The sequence below is a fragment of the Leucoraja erinacea genome, chromosome 12 (genome assembly GCF_028641065.1).
Source record: "Leucoraja erinacea ecotype New England chromosome 12, Leri_hhj_1, whole genome shotgun sequence".
Lineage (NCBI taxonomy): Eukaryota > Metazoa > Chordata > Chondrichthyes > Rajiformes > Rajidae > Leucoraja > Leucoraja erinaceus.
The window spans coordinates 11,729,519-11,752,169 of NC_073388.1; the positions used below are offsets into that span (position 1 = coordinate 11,729,519).

A 22,651-nucleotide genomic window follows, 5' to 3' on the forward strand; every position below is an offset into this window, starting at 1 on the left:
CTTTCATTTTTTATTATTAGCTAGCAGATCCTTTTATCTGATTATAAGGGTTTTCTGGGATTTTATAAAATGAATGGAAATCTTCTAGATGTATATCAATGTCATAATGCTGCCTTCACTGTGTTAGTCTGTAAGTCTGGATTTGTATTTCTTACATTAATCAAAATCCTGCCTGATTTTTCATGAATTAAATTTTTTTTTAAACTTACAACATCAAATTATTGATTAGTTTGGATGTCAGGGGTTATGGGGAGAAGGCAAGAGAATGGGGTTAAAAGGGAAAGAGAGATTAGCCATGATTGAATGGCAGAGAGGACTTGATGGGCCAAATGGCCCATTTCTGCTCCTATCATTTATAACCTCATGAAATTATTCAGATTCATGATCAGGAAAACCATTTAGAGAATGAAGTTGCCATCAATGAAGTCAGGAGCCAATTTACCAATAGTGGGGGTGGAGGGGAAAGGGAGGAGGGGGTGAGGTGAAGAACTGGAGACAAGGAAAAAAACAGGACTAATCAGGGCCAGTCACGAATTATCTCAGGCAGAGCGGTGCCTGGTAGGGCCATTGTCGCCAGAGAAACAATATGGAGAACTGTGGAATTGGTAAAAACGACTAGGGAGGAATAGGGGGCAAGGAGGGAGGAGGGGGGGGGGGGGTGGGTATTTTGTTTAAGGGGGGGGGGGGGGGGGGGGGGGTTGGGGGGGAGTAAGAGATGAAGTTCCTTAGAATTAAAAAAAATGAATGATCATATTGCTGGGTTGTAAGCTACCCAAAATATGAGGTGCTGTTCCCCCAATTTGCATTTGGCCTCACTCTGGCAACGGAGGAGGCCCAGGACAGAAAAGTCAGTATGGTATCTTTGGTATAAACCACCATCTGTAGTTCTTTGTTTCTACAAACCATTTTTTCTGGTACATTTAAGGCCAAAATATCTCCGTTATATATAACTGCTGTTTACATTCGTTAACCATGAATAACATAGTCCTTCATCTATTATATCAGCTACACAAAACACTTTGATGAGATCTTTTTTTTTTTTCAGTTCTCGGTTATAATTTCCTTGAAATCTACTAACCTAAATGAGTCCTATAAGATTGAAATGCAATGGGCTTTGCTTCCACTTGCAAGATGCATATACTACAGACTGCTATTATATGGAAGGGGCGGCATGGTAGAGCTACTGCCTTCCAGCGCCAGAGACCCGGGTTTGATCCTGACTAGGGGTTTTCTCCGAGATCTTTGTTTCCTCCCACACTCCAAAAATGTACAGGTTAATTGGCTTGGTATAAATGTATACGTAAAATTGTCCCTAGTGTGTGTAGAGTAGTGTTATTGTGCTGGGATCGGTGCAGACTCGTTGGGCCAAAGGACCCGTTTCCACCCTGTATCTCTAAACTAAACTAAACTAACGACTTTAGCAAGCAACAAGCAGGTTTGCATTATCTAGCACCAAAGAATCATCTCTTAATGTGCATCGTTCAGCTGCAAGTGAAGCTTTATCACCGACTTTGGACGATGTGACAAACTCATTTGGCAACATCAACTTAATATTTTTAGGACAACATCACCCCGATCCTGGCCTCCCTCCACTGGCTCCCTGTGCGGTTCCGTATATATTTCAAGACCCTCCTCTATGTCTACAAAGCCCTCAATGGGCTTGCCCCCTCCTACATTAAAAGTCTTCTCACCCATCACTCCACCTCCAGGTCCCTCAGATCGGCTGACTTGGGGTTGCTGAATATCCCGCGGTCTAGTCATAAGCTTAGAGGCGACCGCGCCTTTTGCGGTTGCAGCTCCTAGACTGTGGAACAGCATCCCCCTTTCCCATCAGAACTACCCCCTCCATCGACTCCTTTAAGTCAAGACTAAAAACGTATCTATACTCCCAAGCCTTTCCTGACGTCCACTGAGCGAGGGCTATATGTATATATGTATGTAGTTTGTTTGTTTATACTATTCTTATAACAAATGTAAAGCACTTTGGCCAACGAGAGTTGGTTTTTAAATGTGCTATATAAATAAATGTGACGAGTTCTTTGTTTCCCCACATTTAGCAGCCATCCAAATAAAAAAATCATAATATACTTTAGAAACAAGGAACTGCAAATGCTGGTTAATACACAAAAGGACACGTGGTATGTTGGCTTTCATAGCAAGAGGATTTGAGTATAGGAGCAGGGAGGTTCTACTGCAGTTGTACAGGGTCTTGGTGAGACCACACCTGGAGTATTGCGTGCAGTTTTGGTCTCCAAATCTGAGGAAGGACATTATTGCCATAGAGGGAGTGCAGAGAAGGTTCACCAGACTGATTCCTGGGATGTCAGGACTGTCTTATGAAGAAAGACTGGATAGACTTGGTTTATACTCTCTAGAATTTAGGAGATTGAGAGGGGATCTTATAGAAACTTACAAAAATTCTTAAGGGGTTGGACAGGCTAGATGCAGGAAGATTGTTCCCGATGTTAGGGAAGTCCAGGACAAAGGGGTCACAGCTTAAGGATAAGGGGGAAATCCTTTAGAACCGAGATGAGGAGAACTTTTTTTCACACAGAGAGTGGTGAATCTCTGGAACTCTCTGCCACAGAGGGTAGTTGAGGCCAGTTCATTGGCTATATTTAAGAGGGAGTTAGATGTGGCCCTTGTGGCCAAGGGGATCAGAGGGTATGGAGAGAAGGCAGGTACGGGATACTGAGTTGGATGATCAGCCATGATCATATTGAATGGCGGTGCAGGCTCGAAGGACCGAATGGCCTACTCCTGCACCTAATTTCTATGTTTCTATGTATGTAAGTGCTGAAGTAACACGGCAGGTCTGGCAGCAGCTGGAGAGAAGTTTAATTTAGTCTAGTTTAGTTTAGTTTATTGTCATGTACACCGAGCTGCAATGAAAAGCTTTTGTTATGTGCTACCTGTTAATGGAAAGATTAACAAGATTACAATCGTGCCATTCACAGTGTACAAGTATATGATAAAGGGAATAAAAAGAGAAGATGGATAGGTGATGTTTCCGGTCGAGACCCTTCTTCAGACTTCCTCAAGAAGGGTCTCGACCTGAAATGTCACCTATCCATATTCTCCGGAGATGCTGCCTGACCTGCTGAGTTACTCCAGCAGTTTGTGTCCTTTTACGAACCAATATCCTGTCCAGCACCCCCAGCATTGGCAATGTACTTGAGGTTAGTTTTGACACCAACATTAATAATAAGGTATAAGAGTACTCTTCAATATTATCTGTTCTCCGATCTGTGGAGACTTCACCTTTCTAATCACTGGGCAGTATATTGAACGGGTAAGTGATTATTCTAGTTACTCAAAGACAGATGGATGCTATTAGTCACAACTCACCACATCCAGTACTTTAGGGCAAAGAATGAAAACAGAGCATTTGTCACAGTTGCTCTAATCTGAAGCCACAGGAAGGGAACTAATAAACCTTAGTATTTTATGGTTATAAGAATTGCTTATCATTTTATATTATGTACCACATTGCAAATCCATGGCTTTTTGAGATAAATGCATTAAAACATGTAAAAGCACAAATGGAGCCTAAAGTTCTTGAATGGAATGGAATTGAATTGAATATATTTTATTATCACATGTGACAAGTCACAATGGAATTCTTTGTTTTGCCTACCCAAGGTATACAAAATGACATAAGTTTATCGTCATCAAAATTTAAAGGTCTCTATGTATATGTTTCTGTCTTCTACTGTTAACAGAACCACTATGCAAATTTCCCATTTCCAGATCCCATTTGCAACTTTCTCCGTTAACTTGTATATTTTCGATTCCGACAGCAAAATAATGTTTGTTATCCACCCGGGAGGGGGAGGGGGGGTGGGATGAATTTCCAACGCAGTTTCCAGCAATCAAGCGTAATCAGAAAAGGTTTAATTCTCCGTCACTTACCCTCACAAAACTGGCTGGAAACCAGCCTTCTTCATCGTCAATCTGTCCCCACCACCAGTCCTTGTTGGAGGCATCGAGGACTTTGATAACGTCCCCCGCTTTGAATGCCAACTCACGGTCGGCCATTGTGACGTGATCCCATACTGCCTCAGCACTGACAATGTAACCGCCACTGATCAGCTGAAAATAAGCACAGAGAAGGGAAGGGAAATAAAGCACAAGAGATTAAAGTCATTATCATTACGAGTGAATCACAGCCATCTCACGCAATTTGCTGCTTCGCAATCATTATTTGACGTTTTGTTTCAGAGATCGTGCGGTTCCCGGAGGTTGCAGGTGGTTTCAGCAGGTTGCAGGTAGTGGAAGCAGGTAGGGAGACTGGCAAAAATCTCCGGGAACCGCACGGAAACCTTGGGTGGGGCGCAAAGTCTCCAGAGGTTTCTGTTCAGGTTTCCTAAGTGGGACAGGGGCATAAGCAACAATGGACCTACCAGGCAACACCCTGCCTGAGGCCTACCTGGCCTTGATTGCTCCTGGCCTTTTCTCACGGCTTTCCTCATGCTTTATCTCACCCTCACCCCCTACTTTCAGTCTGACGAAAGGTCCCGACCCGAAACGCCACCCATCCTTTTTCTCCAGAGATGCTGCCTGACCCGCTGAATTACTCCAGCGTTTTGCATCTATCTTTCAAAATAAAGAAATGCCTGAAAGAGGATTGAGGATAAAAGACGCGGGATTTATATAAATGGATCTATTAATGAAGCACATTTGCTCTTTAGAGTTTACATTAATCATTAGCAAAGAGATAACCACCGCTCTGATTCTTTATAACAAAATGTCCGACTGTAGTATTTTGAAAAGATTGAATATCAGAAATTCCACCCCACTGGGGGCTGCTGAAGGAGCAGTAGAACTTTTACACGTTGAGCAAAGACTAGCAATGTGTATGATATAAAATATTAAAACATATTGACAATATGTAGTGCCAGTAATATGTTTGTGGCTGCAGGAGTCAGTACTTTAGAAGCTATCCTAGGAAATCACATGTATAAATTCATTTGCAGGATAAATGACTCTAAAAATCTAATTATTGTGGCCTTGTCAAACATAAGGGTTAGCACTACACGCTACGAATCCCAGCTGTGGAGACACTGGTATCATTGTCTCGTTGTAGGACATTGATCATTCTTTTAATCTGGATTTTTAACTCATGTAGTGTGTTTTTTTTTAAATATAATTTATGATGCTTTTATAAGTGATATACTAAGATTTTATATGTCCTTTATGATATTTTTTTAATATGCAATGCATTATTTTAATGTAATGTTGCCCCTTGTCTGGACCTCGAGTCCGTAATAAAGTTTATTATTATTATTATTATTATTATTATTATTATTATTATTAATTAATATTCTTTGAGAAGTTGTGAAGCAGAAAATCGGGTCGGGTGTCAAGTGGACGAGATTAGCAGCTGTAGAGAGCACGGCACCAGGAATAAAATTGATTGATTCTTTCAATTGTGGAATAAATTAGCATCTTAAGCAATGACTAAAAGCTCAGTTTAAGCATCCATGGATCATGTTGTGGCCCAGCTTAAGAGGTGGGCGGTGTGCATTTGGCTTGGACGGAACAATCTGGAAAATGTCTTGATTATTTTTCCCCATTTTATTTCAATCCATTTCTATGGTACTTTCCGTCAGCTAATGTTTTCATTTCTTGTCAGTCACCCTGCAACATCTCATTTGGGCGGCCAATATTCATGGTGAACCTTGACATGTCATTTATTCACGACAGTTCTTCATCAGATGTCCGCATACAAATTATTTAGCCGCAGATTGCTGGCTCAAAATCAGGATCAGTAACCTTTGCCATTCTCCCCCAATGTAATTTCCGTTTGAATTACAAAAACAGTTTGAGGGCTCACATTAACATGTAACTGCGGTGAACTGATTCAAAGATAGACACAAAAAGCTGGAGTAACTCAGTGGGATGGGCAAGATGCTGGAGTAACTCAGTGGGTTCGGACTGAAGAAAGGTCTCGACCCAAAACGTCACACATTCCTTCTCTCCAGAGATACCGCCTGTCCCGCTGAGTTACTCCAGCATTTTGTGTCCATGTTCGATTTAAACCAGCACCTGCAGTTCTTTCCTACACATTTGAACTAATTCAACATACAGTCTTATGAATATCCATTTATGCACTGACCAGGCTTGCATTCCTACACAGATATTTCAAGCTTTTAGTAAAGCTGCAACTCTACTGTCCTCAGTTTAGAGATACAACATGGAAACAGGTCCCACTGAATTCAAGCTGATCGCCGATCACCTATTCACACTAGTTCTATGGTATCCCACATTTGCATTAATTCCCTACACACTAGGGGCAAATCACGGAAGCCAATTCACCTACAAAGCTGCAATTCTTTGGGCTGTGAGAGGAAATTGCAGCATTCAGAGGAAACACAGGTCACAGTGGAGAACGTGCGAGCTCCACACAGACAGCACCCGAGGACAGGATCTCTGGCGCTCTGAGGCAGCAGCTCTACCAGCCGTGCCACTGTGCTGCCCTCTTTTCTCATTTTTGTTGGTTTCTGGCATGACATCCTCTACTTCGACAAATGGACCTCAGGAGAGATAAGTGCGAAATGCTACATTTTGATAAGAAAAGTAAGGAGATGACACAGATCTTGGAAAAGATCAATCTCAATGGAATAGCAAGCAAATAGATCAGGTGGTGCATGACCAAAATAACTAACAGTAACAATAGAGGCCAACAAGGCTGCAAAAAAAACAACAAATCAACCGCCTGGGTTTATTTCCTGGAGAGAATTAAATAAAAAGCAGAAGTCACTAAATTTGTAATGAACCTTTGTAAAATTAACACTTGGAGCAGTGTGTAGGAAGGAGCCACAGATGGTGGTTTAAACCGAAGATCGACACCCAGTGGAGGACTGGGTATAAAAATATTGGTTGCCAGGAGACATAGGGGGCCCACTTGATATAGGGGGCCCACTTCATCAGGGGCCTACTTGCCTTCGGGCAAGCTGACACCCTGGCCAGTCCGCCACTGTCGACACCAACATACTGGAGCCTCTCAGTGGGACAGGCAGCATCTCTGGAGTTACTACCTTCTCTCCAGAGACACTGCCTGCCCTGCTGCGTTACTCCACCATTTTGTGTCTATCTAACACTTGGAGCAGTGTGCATCGTTCTGGTCACCATAAAGTGAACAACACAGACATAAAGTGCTGTAGAGGATTAAAGGGTTAGGAGGATGAAACCAAACAACCTTGCAGGTAAGGATGGACAACTGGGTTTGCTTTACACAGAGAAGACTGCATAGAAATCAAACACGACATATTGCAATGTGAAACATTTCCAAAGACTGAGAAAGTAAATTCATTTGTGGGGAAGAAACGAATTGGAGAATATCCACATAAATATTGTCAAAGAGTCTTGCAGCATGGAAACAGGCCCTTCGGCCCAACTTGCCCACACCGACCAACATGTCCCATCTACACTTGTCTCACCTGCCTGCGTTTGGCCCATATCCCTCTAAACCTATTCAATCCATGTACCCGTCTAAATGTTTCTTAGTACCTCCCTCAACTACCTCCTCTGGAGGCTCGTTCCACTGACCTTATGTGTCACAAAAAAGTTACTCCTCAAGTTCCTGTTAAATCTTTTCCCCAGTCACCTTAAACCTATGTAACGGGTTGAACTGATCTTTTCCTCTCATGATTTTGTCCACCTCTATGAGATCATCCCTCGTCTTCTTGTACTCCAAGGAATAATGTTCCAGCCTGCTCAACCTCATGCTTTACCTCAGGCCCTCTAATCCTGGCAACATCCTCGTAAATCTTCTCTGCACCCTTTTCCAGCTTGACAATATCTTTCCTATAACATGGTGCCCAAAACAGAACACAATACTCAAGATGTGGCCTCACCATCATCTTATACAACTGCAACATGACTTTCCAACTTCTCTACTCAATATAGTATACTTCTACACTTCCCTACTCTCTACTTCTGCACTATTTGGGGGGAATGCACAAACATTTGGGCTTGAGGAACACATTCAAATTGTTGCTGAGAACTATAGGTTCCAGCTATTGCTAGCTCTTCCATGCATATAATATGCCAGCATTATGCAGCTTAGGGCATGCATGATAACATCAGATAGGGTATAGGATTAGTTTAATGTCATTTGTGCAAAATCCAATCATGAATTCACCGCCTGTGAGATCAGTGAAGCAGGTCTTAACTAGAAAATTGAAGGCCCAAATGAAGGCCAATTGACATTAATTCATCTCCACTGCACCATAGCAACAGTGGAGTGTAGGAGACATCCAGTTTACTCCAGATAGGTGCCTTCATTAAATTTTCCCTCAGCACTAAATGATGCCATTAAACTCAAAAGAATGCAAAAAAAAAATGATGACGAGGATGTTACCAGGTCTGGTGGCTTACAGCTGCATGGAGACACACAAAAGGCTGGCGTAACTCAGCTTGTCAGGCAGCATCTCTGAAGAAAAGGAATCGGTGACGTTTTTGGTTGAGAACTTTCTTCAGAAGGAGAGGTTTAGAGGTGAGCTTATAGAGGTGTATAAATTCATGAGGGGTATAGATACGGTGCATGGTCACAGTCTTTCCCTCAGGTAGGAAAACTCCAAAACTAGAGTTTGTAGGTATAAGGTGAGAGGGGTAAGATTTAAAAGGGACTCGGGGGGGGGGGGTCAACTTCCTCATGATGCGTACATGGAAAGAGCTGCCAGAGGAAGCAGTAGAGGTGGATCCAATTACGATATTTAAAAGGCACTTGGACAAGTAAATGGATAGGAAAGATTTGTAGGGGTAAAGGCCAGGTAAATGGGACTAGCTTGGTTAAGCAACTTCAAGTCAAGTCAAGTCAAGTTTATTCGTCACATACACATACGAGATGTGCAGTGAAATGAAAAGTGGCAATGCTCGCGGACTTTGTGCAAAAAGACAAACAACAAACAACCAAACAAACTATAAACACAATCATAAACACACATATTAAATATTGTGGGCGGAAGGAAAAACGTTCAGTAAAGTCCCTGGTGAGATAGGAGTTTACAGTCCAAATGGCCTCTGGGAAGAAACTCCTTCTCAACCCCTCCGTTTTCACAGCATGGCAACGGAGGCGTTTGCCTGATCGTAGTTATCTTGGTTATCTTAGTTAACCGTAGTTAACTTGGTTATCATGATAGGAATCCAACCAATCCCATTTGCCTGCACATGGGCCATCTTCCTCTATATTCTGCATGTTCTGTGTCTGTCGAAATGCTTCTTAACTAAAGTATAGCTATTTACAAGCTGTTTCTACGAGCTTGCCTGCCAGCAATTCTAATCACCTGCCAATCTCAGTATAGAAATATCTTGCCTCGCAAATCTCCTTTCAGCGTTCCACATCACATGAAAATCTATGCCCTCTGGTATTTGACATCTCCACTCTAAAGAGAAAAATAGACACTAATGAGAATGATACCAGAGGGTTCAACTCTTAGGGCTAAAGGAATCAAGAGATATGGGGAAAAAGCAGGAACGAGGTACTGATCGTGGATGATCAGCCATGTTGATTTGAATGGCCGAATTGCTGAATGGCCTACTCCTACACCTATTTTCTATGTTTCTATTCCAATTTTTCGATTGTAAAAGGGCTTAGAGGGGGCAGAATTTGTTAGGCGTATCCAAGGAGGCTTCTTGAAGAGATATGAGGGTAGGCCAACTTGAGGAGGGACCAAAGTGGACCTTGTATTGGGAAAGCCTGACCAGATGGAACAGTAATTTGGGAACAGTAATCACAACTCCAAAAGTTTTAAGATAGTTATGAATAAGGGCAAGCCAGGTCCCTGGGGGAAAGTGCTAAATTAGGGTAAATTGGGGTACAACATTATGAGGCAGGAGCTAGTGAGAGTAAAAAGGGAGCAGCTGTAATTGACATGTGGGAGTCATTTATAGACTAGTTGATCAGAGTTTCGGACCAGTAACCAGCAAGGAGGAGGGTTAAGGATGACATGGTAAGAAAACCTGAGATGACCAGAGAGAAATCTTTTAGATAAGCTCATGAACAATGCAGGGTATGGAGGTATAGGGACCACATGCAGGCAGTGAAGATCCATTTAACTTAGCATCATATTCAGCACAGACTACAGGCGATCTCGTAGAAGCAGCTGAAGGGCCTGTTCCTGTGCTGTCCTGTTCTATCTTTTATCTAAAAATGTTTGTCAGAAAAAGGGGCAGCACGGCACGGTGGCGCAGCGGTAGAGTTGCTGCTTTACAGTGCTTACAGTGCCAGAGGACCGGGTTCAATCCTGACTATGGCTGCTACCGGTACAGAGTTTGGACTTTCGCCCCGTGACCTGCGTGGGTTTTCTACGAGATAGACAATAGACAATAGGTGCAGGAATGTGCCATTCGGCCCTTCGAGCCAGCACCGCCATACAATGTGATCATGGCTGATCATCCCCAATCAGTACCCCGTTCCTGCCTTCTCCCCATATCCCCCGACTCCACTATTTTTAAGAGCCCTATCTAGCTCTCTCTTGAAAGCATCCAGAGAGCCTGCCTCCACCATCCTCTGAGGCAGAGAATTCCACAGACTCACCACTCTCTGTGAGAAAAAGCGTTTCCTCGTCTCCGTTCTAAATGGCTTACTCCTTATTCTAAAACTGTGGCCCCCGGTTCTGGACTCCCCCAACATCGGGAACATGTTTCCTGCCTCTATCGTGTCCAAACCCTTAACGATCTTCGGTTTCCTCCCACACTTCAAAGAAGTACAGGTTTGTAGGTTAATTGACTTGGTATAAGTGTAAATTGTCCCTACTGTGTGTAGGATAATGTTAATGTGCGGGGATTACTGGTCGGTGTGGACTCGATGGGCCGAAGAGCCTGTTTCTGCACTGTATCTCTAAACTAATCTAAACTAAAAGGAAAATGTTCAGGATCTTTGCAGTCTTGGTCAATATTTTCAGGCTGGTTTTTGGCCTAAGGGCTTTTAGGAAGTCACAGGCCTCTGGCAGGTACACTTATCTCCACTTTTACTTCTGCACAGTTTGGAGTTACTTGCAGTGACCATGGTTGTTCTTGGGTGTAATCTGGCATGCTTGCCTTCGCTCCCTTCCATCACCAATCTCAAATAATGTAAAGACAAAGCTGATCTCCATTTGGGTCCCCACTGCCCCAACTATGTCTGGTAGCTAATATAATAGTGGCCCTAAACCTAAAGTGCAAGGATTACATATCCAGAGATGACCTCAGCTAGTAAGTAAAATCTTGCTGCAGCTTGCAGCTTGGTTCAGAAGCTGCAGGTTGGCTGAATTCAACCTAACACATTTTGCTGGCACTTTCTCCATTACGCAAGCACTTCAAGATGTCACTTTGACCTGCTGATGTCTCACCTCACTCCCACACTTCAGTGTCAGGTTCAATTCATTATCAAGTCCGGCTCCTGTTCTGCTGTGGGCTCACAGTGGGGAGGTGAGATGTGGAGAGGGGAGAGATATCCTGGCACTGCAGTCTCTAAATGACTGCGGCAGCTAAATACGGCTCAGACGTGTTACCTGAATGAAATAGATGAGCACAGATGCAGTCTCCTCCATAATGTTTGGGAAATAGACCCATCATTTATTTAAGAAGGAACTGCAGATGCTGGAAAATCGAAGGTACACAAAAATGCTGGAGAAACTTGGCGGGTGCAGCAGCATCTGCATGCTGCTGCACCCGCTGAGTTACTCCAGCATTTTTGTGTACCATCATTTATTTATTTGCCTCTGCACGCCACAATTTGGGATTTGTAATAGAAAAAGACCACATGTGGTTAAAGTGCACATTGTCAGATTTTAATAAAGACCATTTTTATAAATTTTGGTTTCACCACGTAGAAATTACAACAGTGTTTATATAGAGACCCCCCATTTCAGGGCACCATAATGTTTGTGACACATGGCTTCATAGGTGTTTGTAATTGCTCAGGTGTGTTTAATTCCCCCCTGCAGGTATAAGAGAGCTCTCAGCACCTAGTCTTTCCTCCAGTCTTTCCAACACCTTTGGAAACTTTTATTGCTGTTTATCAACATGAGGACCAAAGTTGTGCCAATGAAAGTCAAAGAAGCCATTATGAGACTGAGAAACTAGAATAAAACTGTTAGAGACATCAGCCAAACTTTAGGCTTACCAAAATCAACAGTTTGGAACATCATTAAGAAGAAAGAGAACACCGGTGAGCTGACTAATCGCAAAGGGACTGGCAGGGCAAGGAAGACCTCCACAGCTGATGACAAAAGAATTCTCTCTATGATAAAGAAAAATCCCCAAACATATGTCCGACAGATCAGAAACACTCTTCAGGAGTCAGGAGCATATTTGTCAATGGCCACTGTCTGCAGAAGACTTCATGAACAGAAATACAGAGGCTACACTACAAGATGCAAGCTACTGGTTAGCCGCAAAAATAGGATGGCCAGGTCACAGTTTGCGAAGAAGTATTTAAAAGAGCAACCACAGTTCTGGAAAAGGGTCTTGTGGACAGAGGAGACAAAGATTAAGTTATATCAGAGTGATGGCAAGAGCAAAGTGTGGAGGAGAGAAGGAACTGCCCAAGATCCAAAGCATACCACCTAATCTGTGAAACACGGTGGTGGTGGTGTTATGGCCTGGGCATGTATGGCTGCTGAAGGTACTGGCTCACTTATCTTCATTGATGATACAACTGCTGATGGTAGTAGCATAATAAATTCTGAAGTGTATAGACACATCCTATCTGCTCAAGTTCAAACAAATGCCTCAAAACTCATTGGCCGGTGGGTCATTCTACAGCCAGACAATGATCCCAAACATACTGCTGAAGCAACAAAGGAGTTTTTCAAAGCTAAAAAATGGTCAATTCTTGAGTGGCCAAGTCAATCATCCGATCTGAACCCAATTGAGCACGCCTTTTATATGCTGAAGAGAAAACTGACTAGCCCTCAAAACAAGCATAAGCTAAAGATGGCTGCGATACAGGCCTGGCAGAGCATCACCAGAGAAGACACCCAGCAACTGGTGATGTCCATGAATCACAGATTTCAAGCAGTCACTGCATGCAAAGGATATGCAATAAAATACTAAACATGACTACTTGCATTTACATGACATTGTTGTGTCCCAAACATCATGGTGCCCTGAAATGGGGGGATGATGTTTAAACACTGCTGTAATTTCTACGTGGTGAAACCAAAATGTATAAAAATGGCCTTTATTAAAATCTGACAATGTGTACTTTAACCACATGTGGTTTTTTTTTCTATTACAAATCTCAAATTGTGGAGTACAGAGGCAAATAAATAAATGATGGGTCTTTGTCCCAAACAATATGGAGGTTTGTAAGTTCTCAAAGCTTTACTTTTTCCAATCTTTGTTCAAAGTCAACCAAGGAAAGCAGTGGAGACTTGACTCAAAGAGGGGGACATCCAGTGGAATAGTTTCATTGTTGTATCTGGTTTCTAACATCTTTTGAATCGTTCACTAAAAAAGGTGAAACAGTCACACCAAATAACTGTTCTTTGTTTTAGTCTTCAGTTTAATTTTAGTTTTTTTGAGAGATACAGCATGGAAATAGGCCCTTCGCCCCATCATGTCCACGCCGACCAATATTCACAAGAGCTCTCTCTATGTTAACGCACTTTTTCATCCACTCCCTATACACTAGGGGCAATTTGTAGAAGCCAATTAACCTACAAATTCGCACGACTTTGGGATGTGGGAGGAAATCAGAGCACCCTGGAGAAAACCCATTCGGTCTCAGGGAGAACACACAAACTCCGCACCGACAGCACCGGAGGTCAGAATCAAACACAGGTCTCCGGCACTATGAGGCCTCTGGAGCTCTACTGCTGTGCTATTGTGCCGCCTGTGTTTTATAGCAAGCAATCTTCACATTTCACTGGAGGACCACAGCCCATTATTAGCATGCCAGCGATCGAGTCAGAGAGTTTTTGAATTCGGCTTAACTCCAAGCTATCCCGCTGAAAGGAAGCAGCAGTTCCAGTCTCCGATTATTGGCTGGATATCAAGAAGCTACTCGGATATAATTGGAATGGAGTAACAAATATCTCGTATTTCACCTAGTTGGTTCTTCTGATAGGAGGTTACAATCTAGCCACATACAATAAATATTGCAATATAATATGGTGAGTGCAATTTACTAGATAAAACATAACTGATTAGGAAAATGAAAAGCAAACAGCTGACAAATGTGCTTGCACACATGAAAATATACATTTCAATATCTATTTCTACATTTATTTATCTCTTAAAATTAAAATGTGGCCCCCAATTAAAATTAAAATATAGCCCAAACTTCGACACAGTGGCGCAGCAGTAGAGTTGCTGCCTTCCAGTGCCAGAGACCTGGGTTTGATCCTGACCACGTGTGCTGTCTGTACGGAGCTTGGACGTCCTCCCTTTGTCCGTGTGGGTTTTCTCCGGGTGCTCTGGTTTCCTCCCGCACTCCACAGACGTACAGGTTTGTAGGTTAATTGGCTTCGGTAAAAATTGTAAATTGTCCCCAGTGGGTAGGATAGTGCTAGTGTTGGTCGGCGCGGACTCGGTGGGACGAACTGTTTCCGCGCTGTATCTCTTAACTAAACTAAACTAAAGATAGACACAAAATGCTGCAATAACTCAGGCAGCAGCTCTGCAGAGAAGGAATGGGTGATGTTTCCGGTCGAGAACCTTCTTCAAACCAAACTAAGATTGACGTCAGCAAATCACCTGAAGCTGAAGCACCACCCGCCTCCAGTTTTACACTGTTTAATTCTAAGTCATTGGGCAGACACCGAGGTGAGACTGTAACAAGAAATAGGGAAACAGATGGGGAAAAGTCTGATGACAAAATTCAAGTCTATCATGTGTGTGCGTGTTGTCAGTGTTCCATCGAACACATTGTGCTGAAAGAGCTGTGACGACCACCTGACCATCTAAACATAATTATTTCCTTGCCCGTCTTGTTGTGCCGTAGCAACAAGTCAAAGGACAACAAGGGCTGTGGCTGCATCTCTGCACCCAAAGATGGTCATTTTCCACGTCAGGTTTCAGATAGTAAAGCTTTATAAATGCAGATCGCCAGGGGTATCAAACATTACGGGCATTATTCAACGTATTCATGCAGGCCCATTATCGGCTTGTCTTCCTCGTGTGAACCAATCTGCACTGTTGCAAAGCTCTGAGGAATCCCCAGTCTTATCATGTCGTGTGGTGCTACCTAAATGGCAGCTGCGACAGAAAAGTTGTGAAGGAAAGAACTGGCAGATATGAAACGTGCTAAACTAGAGTCTCTTCCAACAAAACCAGCAGCTACAAGTAGCAAAATGCATCGATATATATCAAAAGTACCAAAAAAAACCCCAGTCATTACTGTGCATGAGCTAGATCTCAGGGAACATCTCTGGAGCAGGGCAAGTGCCACAATTCCTACTTTTCATTGTGATGTGCAGGGTGTGGGGAGAACCTCTGGGACTGGAGAAATGAGTGAGTGCCATTGAAACACGTTGAGTAATTTAAGCCGAAAGTGGCTTTTGCACTGGATCATTTACCGTCTTGAATCATCCACTGGATAATAGGATACAATGCAGACTGGTCACACCAGGCAAGTTAAATGATTTTTTGATTCGCCCTATGTTGCTCATGGCACGTTTGAAAAATGCATTACAGGCCAGGCTCACACTTGATGAATAATGGCGCCTGAGGAAACATCAAGAGACCATCAAAAAGTTGTGAGTATTCAACACAATCGAGGAAAGAAAACTAAAAATCAACAGATGATGTACTTTTCCATACTGCCCTGCCGCAGTCAACAAGCTATTCATCTTGCTTCATGCTTGATTTTTAATTCCTAAGCAGGGAGAGCAGATAGGTATATGAATTAGGAGAATGAGTAAGCCATTAAGGGCGCCATAGTAGCACAGCGGTAGAGTTGCTGCCTTGCAGTGCCAGAGACCCGGGTTCGATCCTCAAGTCCAGAGAAGTCAAGCCAATTTTATTTCTATAGCACATTTAAAAACAACTCTTGTTGACCAAAGTGCTTTACATTAGTGCAGGTACTAACGTGTTACAACAAAATTAAAGAAGGGACTTTCTAACATCAAGACCCATTTAAAAACAATCGCCATCGCCAGCTGGGGGCTTTGATTTTGACTCTGACATTGACCAAGAGTGCAGTGGAGAGATACCTTCCATCACAGCAATGTGATGGATGTTTATGTAAATTATGTTGTGTCTTTGGTCTATTTGTTTGTAATGTATGGCTGCAGAAACGGCATTTCGTTTGGACCTCAAGGGGTTCAAATTACAATTAAATTGTATCTTGTCTTGACCCGAAACGTCACCCATTCCTTCTCTCCAGAGATGCAGCCGGTCCCCGCTGAGTTACTCCAGCATTTTATGTTTTTCCTCTGTGACTCTGCAACAAATGGACGGTTGCTTTGACTCTTCTTCTTGTTATAACCCGATGGGATTTTCCACTTGGGAAACCGGTATAGCAGGCAGGCTCAGAAAAGTAAGTGGAACGCAATTCATATTCTTACAAGAAGAATACCACTAGTTATCATGGCATTGGCTGGATATCACTATACCACTCAGAGCGACAGAGTAAACCAAACAGTTCAGGAAATATACATCGTGTGGACTGATAAGCCGAGCAATGGATTTTAACTGCCCACCTCTCTAGTTCAGGCCAGGACCAGGCAAGCAGGACTTTATTCACTCTACACATGAAGCAAAAATCTAAAAGAATGGTGGGGAGCAGAGTGCATTGATCCAAATCGGAAGTTCAAAGAACGTCTGATCGAATCCTTTATCTCTGGGAAGACAGAACTACAATTATTACAACACAATGCAAGTAGATTTAGCCTTCTGCCGCTTGCCGATTCTAGTTCAAGTTCAAGTTCAAGTGAGTTTACTGTCATGTGTCCCTGATACTACAATTAAATTCTTGCTTTGCTTCAACACACAGAACATAGTAGGCATTTACTACAAAACAGATCAGTGTGTCCATATACCATAATATAAATATATACAGATGCTGACGTGACAATTTTCCATGAGAATTACTCTCATGCATTTGAACAAACAGGGAAGTAGACAAGAGGAACTGGAGATTCTGGTTTAGCAAAAAAAAGAAGCACAGTGCTTGAGTAACTCAGCGGGTCAGGCAACATCTCTGAAGAACATGGATAGGAAACGTTTCAGGTCAGGACCCTCCTTCAGAAGAGGGAAGGAAACTGACCATGGAATTTGGATTGGTAAGCACCTCTTTTGTATGAAGATATTCAAAGTATTCAAAGGTTTTTATTAGTCACATTCACATACACCGAGGTGTAATGAAGCAAAATGCTTTTTGCCATTTTGCAGTACACAAAAGTATCAGGCGTAAATGTCACTTAATACAGGTCAAATCTCACTAGTCATTTTTTTCAGGGTGAAATAGTAGTCGTTGGGAGATTGGACCAACCAATGCAATGCAGGTTTGTGCATCTGATATTTGTCTAAACTCAGATATGCTTTTAATGACAGAGATTCAGCTGATGGATCACAGTGTCAGAGAATCAGGTTCCATCCTGTCCTCGGGTGCTGTCTGTACGGAGTTTGTGCATTCTCCAGTTTCCTCCCACATCCCAAAGACGTGCGGCTCTGTAGATCAACTGGCCTCTGTACATTCCCCTGGTGTGTATATCCTGCACTGTCATGGGGAAACACAAATCCCACTCTCTGCTGACTGTGGAGCAGGCAAAGGGCAAAATCAAGGTGAACTTGTGTGAATGGGTAATCAATGATCAGCATGGACTCGGTGGGACGAAGGGCCGGATTCCATGCTATTTATTTCAATCAATCAATCAGTAAATCAATCAATGATTTATACAAGAAAATAGATACAAAGTGTTGGAGTAACTCAGCAGGTCAGGCAGCATCTCTGGCAGAAAAAGGATGGGTGACATTTTGGGTCGGGACCCTTCTTGAGACTAACTGTGCAAACTAACCATCTCCATGTCCAATCCTTAACAATGTCATAAATCACTGTTCTTTTTAATATTGAAGGAACAGATGACAGATAACAATTCTTCATATCCTCTTTTGAAGAATATCATGACTCTCTCCTGAAGTCATAGTCATACAGCGTTATTCCCTTTATCCTGTATCTGTAGACTAGCTGAAGACAGCTAGATTGTAATCATGTACGGTGTTTCTCCTGACTGGAAAGCACACAGCAAAAAAGCTCTTCACTGTACCTCAGTGTACGTGACAATGAACTTAACCAAACAAAGAAAGGTCACCCATGGCTCTACTTAATGGAGAGTATACATTCTTCTGAACCATCTTTATTTTGTAGTCGGCAGGGCAGTAGAAACATAGAAACATAGAAATTAGGTGCAGGAGTAGGCCATTCGGCCCCCTCGAGCCTGCACCGCCATTCAATATGATCATGGCTGATCATCCAACTCAGTATCCCGTACCTGCCTTCTCTCCATACCCCCTGATCCCCTTAGCCACAAGGGCCACATTTAACTCCCTCTTAAATATAGCCAATGAACTGGCCTCGACTACCCTCTGCGGCAGAGAGATCCAGAGATTCACCACTCTCTGTGTGAAAAAAGTTCTTCTCATCTCGGTTTTAAAGGATTTCCCCCTTATCCTTAAGCTGTGACCCCTTGTCCTGGACTTCCCCAACATCGGGAACAATCTTCCTGAATCTAGCCTGTCCAACCCCTTAAGTACTCTGCATATCGCCAACTTGGACAATTTTACATTTTTATCAAGCCAATTAATCGAGCCAATTAACCTACAAACCTGTACATCTTTGGAGTGCGGGAGGAAACCAAAGATCTCGGAGAAAACCCACTCAGATCAAGGGGAGAACGTACAAACTCCGTACAGACAGTACCTGTAGTCGGGATCGAACCCGGGTCTCTGGCGCTGCATTTTTGCTGTAAGGCAGCAACACTACCGCTGTGCCACCGTGACTACCGTATGCCGACAGGTGGAATCAGTGCCAGGTTTGTTAACGAGTGCGAGGTTCAAGGACTAAGACTGCTGCAGAAGGGAACGGACATTGCCCAGTCCATCACAGGTACTGACCTCCCTAGCATCAAAGAAATCTACCAGATGCGATCAAAAAGGCAGCAAAAAGGCAACATCAAAGACCCCAGCATTCCGGGCACACTTTCCTCTCATCACTAATATCGGGAAGAAGAACTCTTCTCTCCAGGTCAAAGGACAGCTTTCTCCTCTCAACCATTACATAAAACATAGAACATAGAACATTACAGCACAGGAGTGGGTTCTTCAGCCCACAATGTTTGTGCCAAACATGATGCCAAGTTAAACTGGTCTTATCTGCCTAAACATGATTCATATATCCCTCCTATTCCCGCACTTACACCCACCACCCTTTGATTGAAATATGAGGGATAAATTTAAGTCATCCATATATTTAAGTCATCCCTGTATATTATCCTGAAACTGTGCCAGTCACAATAGTCCAGGAAACAACAACATACTTTCAAGTACTCCTGGGCCAAAAACAAACATGAGGAAACACTTTTTCTCACAGAGAGTTGTGAGTCTGTGGAATTCTCTGCCTCGGAAGGCGGTGGAGGCCGGTTCTCTGGATACTTTCAAGAGAGAACTAGATAGGGCTCTTAAAAAGATAGCGGAGTCAGGGGATATGGGGAGAAGGCAGGAACGGGGTACTGGTTGGGGATGATCAGCCATGATCACATTGAATGGCGGTGCTGGCTCGAAGGGCCAAATGGCCTACCCCTGTACCTATTGTCTATTGTATTGTATATTGTCTAAGACTTGTATGTTTGGGGTAGTATCTAAGTCCCTATGCTCTGCAGTTAAGAGCACTGCAATTTGCTTCTTGGAAAATACACTACATTGTATGCACTTTCAAACCAGACCTTTTGAACACTGGGTCTTTACAGCTAAGCTCAGCATGCTATTAATGGATTTATACACTTTAAATCAGCATAGGGTGAATATTTGATCTTCTAACCCACACTGTTCTTACTCCAGCTATGTCTGCTTTTTAATCCCTCTCCTGTGCACCATCTCTTAGCCCTATTTGGAGTCGGCTTAATTTTCCTTGTAAGTTTGAAGTGCTCCACAGCGAACTAATTGGTGCAAAGGGAGAAAAACCCTGTAATGCTGCATGAACAATCTCAGAAACGATCCATCTGGTACCCTGCTAATCACACTCCCGCCCCAATGCCAACTTGAGAAGAGCTGACATATTCCTATTTATTTCTGTCTGCCGATGCCAATATAGGACTCCCAATTCTGCAGCTGGTTTAACAACCTTCTGCGTAGGACTTTATAGAAAATCCAAATACACCATGTCCACTATGACATGTGGGGCAGCATAGAGGGGTAGCGGTGGCATTGCTGCCTGTACAGCACCAGAGACCCGGGTTCCAACCTGCTGCCTGTACAGAGTTTCTTTGTACAAACCCGCGTGGGTTTTCTTCGGGTGCTCCGGTTTCCTCCCACTCTCCAAAGACCTGCAGGTTTGTGGGTTAATTGGCTTCTGTAAATTGTCCCTGGTGTGTAGGATGGAACTAGCGTAAGGTTATTGATGGTCGGCGTGAAGTCGGTGGACCAAAGGGCTTTTCTTCCATGCTGTATCTCTAGGCTAAACATGCCAGGTTTGCCATCAACTGTATGGAGAGAAGGCAGGTTCAGGATACTGAGTTGGATGATCAGCCATGATCATATTGAATGGCGGTCCAGGCTCGAAGGGCCGAATGGCCTACTCCTGCACCTATTGTCTATGTTTCTATATCAGGAGAGGTTGAGATTAACTACACTCTGAGTGAAATTTCTCTACTCATTGGTCGTCGTCAGGATGGTCATTGTTTGGAATTACCTTCCCTAGAGGGCAATGAATGCTTGTCCATTGATCCCTTCCAGAACTGGATCTCTGGACTTGTTCAATGAAGAGTTATTGGGATAAAGCAAATGAATGGATGTGAGCTGGAAGATCAATCATTTTTATGACCTTAATCCTTAGATTTCAAACACACAAGAGCTGAGGTAAGATGATGGAAGATTTCTTTTTAAAAAAAGACTGTTATTACCTAGAAATGTCACAAAATCATGAAAGGAATAGATCGGGTGGAAGCACAGATACTCTTGATCAGAGTAGGGGAATCAAGAACCAGAGGACATGGGTTAAAGGTGTGAGGAGAAAGATTTAATTGGAACGTGAGAGGTAACATTTACTCACAAAGGGTGGTGGGTGTATGGAATCAGCTGCTGGAGGAGGTATTTGAGGCAGGGACTATTGCAATGTTTAAAAAACATTTAGACAGGTACATGGACAGCACAGGTTTAGTGGGATATGTGCCAGACGTAGGCAGGTGGGACTAGTGGAGATGGGACAATGTTGGCTGGTTTGGGCCGAAGGGCCTGTTTCCACGCTGTAAGACTCTATGACTAAGTGCGTATCCCTGTATTTTTTTTAATGTATAAATCATGTATATAAATCATCCCATTGCCCTTTGAAGTCCCATCCATCAGGAAATTGGAGCGGACACTTCTGGCTATGATTGACCTGAGCACGTTTCATTTTCTCAAAGCCTGTGCACGTGATGGTGTTGCCAATGTGCATGCTGCTTATTGCTTCCTTTGCAACAGAAATTGGATCAAAATAGATTGCAATGCTCTTCAAGCAGGGTAAAACCACACATTAAGTCAAGAGCCAGCCATGAATTTAAGACTTCCCTTTCCGAATGAAAGCTGAATACACAGCATATATGTGTGTGGGTGTGCGTGTGATGTGCTGTACTATATATACTGTAATAATTTATACTAATCATATAACTATAGGATTTATGACAATACTTATATTATTTGGTATATTTATACCAATTATATTTATACTTCCCATTTATATTAATCATATTTATTATTTCCATCATCCCAAAAACTCTTCCTCCCTTCCCCTCCTCTCCCTACACCCAGATTCAACCACTTACCCTCACAATAGGGGCAATTTACAGTGGCCAATTCACCTGCAAACCAGCACATCTTTTGGATGTGGAAGGAAACTGAAGTGCCCTGGGGAAACCCATGGGACAACGTGCAAACTCCACATGCAATGACGGCAATGGAGGTCAGGATTAAACCTGGGTTGCTGGAATTGCTGGGCATCAGCACTACCAGCTTCGCTACACAGCTGCTCTCAGATTCACAGTGACCTGGCTGGAGAATCGATCCCGCGGCTCGATCTTCCTCTCAGCTGCATTCCTGTCTCATTATGATGAAGAGCTCAGATAAAGAGTGAGATCAATGAACTACTAGGACTGAGATGAGGAAAAACATTTTCACCCAGAGAGTTGTGAATCTGTGGAATTCTCTGCCACAGAAGGCAGTGGAGACCAATTCAATGGATATTTTCAAGAGGGAATTAGAGTTAGCTCTCAGGGCCAATGGAATCAAGGGATATGGGGAAAAAGCAGGAAAGGGGTACTGATTTAGGATGATCAACCATGATCATATTGAATGGCGGAGCTGGCTCGAAGGGGCCAAATGGCCTACGCCTGCACCTATTTTCTATGTTTCTATGTTGACTAAGCAGTTCAACATAAGAAGAGAAAACTAGTATATGGTTTCCATCATTTAAAGAGTGGACTTTGACTATTCCATTGAGTGATGCAGTAAAGGACGATGAGGTTAC

General features: G+C 43.0%; 1 protein-coding gene across 4 annotated transcripts in view; it reads right to left on the reverse strand.

Annotated features, from left to right (window-relative positions):
• Positions 1-22,651, reverse strand: part of arhgef9a (Cdc42 guanine nucleotide exchange factor (GEF) 9a) — a 270,953-nt gene that overhangs the window by 125,931 nt on the left and 122,371 nt on the right. For all 4 annotated transcript variants that reach the window (XM_055643574.1, XM_055643577.1, XM_055643576.1 and 1 more), the window contains one exon: positions 3,913-4,092. In XM_055643574.1, the coding sequence (XP_055499549.1) occupies positions 3,913-4,092 (180 nt within the window). The remainder of the gene's footprint in view (positions 1-3,912; positions 4,093-22,651) is intronic.